This window comes from Apaloderma vittatum, unplaced genomic scaffold (genome assembly GCF_000703405.1).
Source record: "Apaloderma vittatum isolate BGI_N311 unplaced genomic scaffold, ASM70340v1 scaffold17196, whole genome shotgun sequence".
Lineage (NCBI taxonomy): Eukaryota > Metazoa > Chordata > Aves > Trogoniformes > Trogonidae > Apaloderma > Apaloderma vittatum.
The window spans coordinates 62,738-67,355 of record NW_009723543.1 but is presented as its reverse complement, the minus strand read 5'-3'; the positions used below and the strand labels follow the sequence as shown (position 1 = coordinate 67,355).

Sequence of the window (4,618 nt, the reverse complement as noted above, 5' to 3'; positions counted from 1 at the left end):
TCTCTGGTGCCCTGCTCTGCGCCAGAGGGGCTGCCCTGGGAGGGACTGAGGAAACAACCCAGCAGTTAAAACTTCCATGAAGGCACGGCTGAGTCCGAGATAAAAGATGAAAATGCAGCATTAAAAATAATTCTATGTTACTAAGGTGTGTGTGCTGGCGTTCTGATAAAAGGGGGTTATGCATGAAACGAATGTCATGCAAATCATCTTTCTAAAAACCTAAGACAGACAAAACCCGCTCCGCCAGTGCTCTTTAATGAAGATACTTGTTGTAAAGGTAGCTTTTTATGTAACCTTCAGTATCTGGTGTCTGCGCTGCTTCCCTGAGCAAGTCTTTTGATGTATTGCCAAGGAAAATAAGAATAACGGATCTGGCATCCTGTGTTTCATTTTAAAAAATCGCTTTTAAATACACTTTTTTCATCCCTAAGAGGAAGGTTTCTGATTTACCTGGAAGTGCCCAGGCTTCTGCTTCCCCGCGCTGAGAACGAAGGGCAGCGTGCTCGGTGCCGTTGGCAGCAAGTGCCTGGACTGCCTCTGCCCCCCAGGGTTGTGACACCCTCATGCCACCCTCCAGCCAAGGGCCAGACCCCACCTTGGCAGAGTTTCTGCTGCACCACCGAATCCTTTCCTGAAATGTAGGCTTTGTTGTGAACTACAGCTGATAAATTAAGATTATCCTTTTTTTTTTTTTTCTCCTTTGTACGCACACAAAGAACTCTTCTTCATGGCGGTTGTCTTCTTCCACTTGATCAAACGCTGAACTGAAATACAGGGAACCTTTCGGTCTGAAATGCTCGCGAGGAGGAAGCGGGCAGAGCCAGCAGGGGAGCGAGGGCGCTGCGTATGTGCAGCCATTACTCAGAAAAAGCTGTCCCTTCCCATCCCTCAGTGACTGTTTCTTCATTTTAAAGACTAACTACTTCCTTCTCCTCCTCTCCCCCTAGAAGAAATGTTTTCTTCCTCATTTCCTTTAAGGGCTAAGCAGTGCAGGAGCAAAGGTATTGAAACCCAGTCTACTGAATAATAACTTAATGGTGTGAACCCTGTTCTGTTCCTTTTGAATGGATGGCTGCTTTAGCAGGAGAGCTGCTGGGATCTGCTCCCTGCTGGGAGGGATGTGAGGATGGAGAAACCTGGATTGAAGCTGAATGGCAGCCAGAGCAATATAAAACTGAACCAGAATGCAAGAACGAGGTCAATGCTGCAAGACTGTAAAATAAGGAGAAATGATATGCAATTAAGCTAAGTTCAAGAACTAATGGTGAACACTTGCAGTGTCTGTTAACGGATGGTTGGAGTTGTCTGTTAACTCCACTGTTGCTAATACCTGCTAGAACACTGCTGCGTGGAGCTGGGTTTTAATTTACACGCTGAAGCGTGATGCAGCATCGCAGAGGTTAATGAAATACACTGGTGTGAAGTCTTCACTGTGTGTTTTCAGTAGGCACAGTCATTCCCAGAATGAGTGGAAGCTGACAGATCATTCCTTCTGGTTTCACTTTCTGGCAAACGTATGAAACCTTGAGAATTTATTTTGGCTATCTAGAAAAGCAGAGTAAACCAGCCACATTTATTTCGTTCGTATCTGATGTCACGTCTGAACGCAGGTCTCGAGAGGTGATATATTAATGTCCTAAAGTATTGCACCATCTGGTTCCTCTTTTGATGCGCAACATTTTGAATGCTTGGTTTAATCTCCCTGGCTTTCAGTAAATTATGTAAACTTGGAGGCTTGGCAGCAGGAGATGGGCACCATGGGGAGATGATTCAGTCATCAATATCTATTGGTCTTCCTTATTGTGCCATTATACTTATTTTAGTTTTACTTACAAATTTTGCAAGTGAGTAATTCATCGCACTAGGAGCTGCAAGTTAGTTTTGGACTTTGCCCGCTCTGAGATTAGCAATGACTAACCCATCCTTTCCACATGTGGAAGAGCTAACTGGGCTCCTTTTTTCCAGGACTGGGTGATAAATCAGCAATAAATTGCATGTATATGTAACTGCTGCTGCTGACATAAATCACATTTCCTTTTTTCTTTCTGGACAGAACTGGAGCACCTTGGGATAGATGTGAGTACCAGCCTTTGCACCGGTTAAAGCTGCCTCGGAAAGCCATGGCTGCCGCCCCTCATCTCAACTCGGATGCCCTCCGAGAGGTCCTGGAGTGCCCCATTTGCATGGAGTCCTTCACTGAGGAGCACCTGAGGCCCAAGCTTTTACACTGCGGGCACACCATCTGCAAACAGTGCTTGGAGAAACTCCTGGCAAACAGCATTAATGGGATACGGTGCCCCTTCTGCAGCAAAATCACGCGGATCACAAGCTTAGCTCAGCTCACTGACAACCTTACTGTGCTGAAGATCATAGACACCGCCGGACTGGGGGAAGTGGTGGGTCTTCTCATGTGCAAGGTCTGTGGCAGAAGGTTGCCAAGACACTTTTGCAAGAACTGTAGCTTGGTTTTATGTGAGCCCTGCAAGGAGGCATCACACATGCCCCAAGGGCACAGAGTCATTGCTATTAAAGAGGCTGCTGAAGAGCGTAGGAGGGAATTTGGGACGAGGCTTGCCAGACTTCGGGAGCTCATGGGTGATCTGCAGAAAAGAAAAGCAGCTCTGGAGGGTGTTTCGAGAGACCTGCAATCTAGGTACAAAGCAGTTCTGCAAGATTACAGCAAAGAAGAGCGCAAGATCCAGGAAGAACTGGCCAGGTCCCGCAAGTTCTTCACCACTTCTTTGTCTGAAGTGGAGAAGGTAAATAATCAGGTAATGGAGGAGCAAGCTTATCTGCTGAACTTAGCAGAAGTGCAGATCATGTCTCGCTGTGACTATTTCCTTGCCAAAATAAAGCAGGGAGATATAGCTCTCCTGGAGGAGGCAGCAGACGAGGAAGAACCAGAACTGACAAACAACCTCCCGAAGGAGCTGACTCTTGAAGAGGTCGAACTCCTTAAGGTGAGCCACGTGGGGCCACTGCAGATCGGGCAGGTGGTGAAGAAGCCTCGGACCGTTAACATGGAGGAATCGTTCATGGAAACCGCAGCATCCTCATCGGCGTCGTTTAGGGAGCCTGACCTGGTGCAGGAGGAAGGTGGCTGCACGCCCAATTCCTCGCCAGCCAAGCCACGGATGCCTGAAGCAGCCACGAGCATCCAGCAGTGTCACTTCATCAGGAAGATGGGCTCCAAGGGCAGCCTGCCGGGGATGTTCAATCTCCCCGTCAGCCTCCACGTCACCCTGCAAGGCGAGGTGCTTGTGGCAGACCGAGGTAACTTCCGAATCCAGGTTTTCACCCGCAAGGGCTTTCTGAAGGAGATTCGCCGGAGCCCCAGCGGAATCGATAGTTTCGTATTGAGTTTCCTGGGAGCGGACTTGCCCAACTTGACTCCCCTTTCTGTCACCATGAACTGCCATGGCCTGATAGGTGTGACCGACAGCTACGATAACTCTGTCAAGGTCTACACCATGGATGGTCACTGCGTGGCCTGTCACCGGAGCCAGCTGAGCAAGCCCTGGGGCATCGCCGCTCTGCCTTCGGGGCAGTTCGTAGTGACTGACGTGGAAGGAGGGAAACTCTGGTGTTTCACAGTGGACCGTGGCGTGGGGGTGGTGAAGTACAGTTGCTTATGTAGCGCAGTGCGCCCGAAGTTTGTCACCTGCGACGCCGAAGGGACCATCTACTTTACTCAAGGGTTGGGGCTTAACCTGGAGAACCGGCAGTACGAGCACCATTTAGAAGGAGGCTTTTCCATTGGCTCCGTTGGCCCGGATGGGCAGCTGGGACGCCAGATCAGCCACTTCTTCTCCGAGAACGAGGATTTCAGGTGCATTGCTGGGATGTGCGTCGATGCCAGGGGAGACCTCATAGTTGCTGACAGCAGCCGTAAAGAAATCCTGCATTTCCCTAAAGGAGGTGGCTACAATATCTTAATCCGGGAAGGACTCACCTGTCCCGTGGGTATCGCCATTACGCCCAAAGGGCAGCTGCTGGTGCTGGACTGTTGGGATCACTGCATTAAGATCTACAGTTACCACCTGAGAAGATATTCCACCCCCTAAAGGCATGTCTCTAAGTAAAGCCCCTTTGGGCAGCAGAGATCCTTCCAGCCCCATCGCAACCTGACGGGAACCGGCCTCAAGCAGTCGCAGGAAGGTTGCGCCATAACCAAAGGGGGGTTGGCATGGAGGCCGTCGCATTTTGTGTTTAGAAACAAAATAGCTTATGTGGTGGTGGTCTGCTTTCTTTTTATATAAAATCCATATAATAAAAAAGAACAAGCCCAAAGGAAAGGAGCCATCCTTCTGGAGTGCTGGTTCCTTGCTAAATGACTGGTCGATCCATAAACCTCACCTCCTTTCGCCACGGGTCCTACACTTCCAGTGTCAACCATTGTATCTTTCTTTGTGCCATAAACACTGACTGAGTGCTCTAAATCACCTTCCCTTCGAGGACTGGAGAGGCAATCCTCTTCTCTCTCTGGTTCTTGCAAGGAACTGGGTAGCAGTTGTCTGGGCAACTACTGGAGAGAGCGATTTCTGATTGCAGCACTGCATAAAATGAAATAGCCCTCTTAAACTGCGCGGAGAAGGAGCTTTACTCTCAGACTGACAAG

General features: G+C 49.2%; 1 protein-coding gene across 1 annotated transcript; it reads left to right on the top strand.

The window, feature by feature from the left end:
• The first annotated feature begins 1,068 nt into the window (after positions 1-1,068).
• Positions 1,069-4,064, top strand: TRIM32 (tripartite motif containing 32). Its single transcript, XM_009872165.1, has 2 exons — positions 1,069-1,196; positions 2,048-4,064. Exons 1-2 carry the CDS (start codon positions 1,069-1,071, stop codon positions 4,062-4,064), a joined length of 2,145 nt encoding a protein of 714 aa, XP_009870467.1.
• Positions 4,065-4,618: the final 554 nt, after the last annotated feature.

Excerpts from the sequence above, each read along its gene's own strand:
- TRIM32 (XM_009872165.1), top strand. The coding sequence starts at position 1,069 with ATGGCTGCTTTAGCAGGAGAGCTGCTGGGATCTGCTCCCTGCTGGGAG. Across the intron at positions 1,197-2,047 it reads GAACCAGAATGCAAGAACGA|GGACAGAACTGGAGCACCTT; the intron begins GGTCAATGCTGC and ends TTTTTTCTTTCT.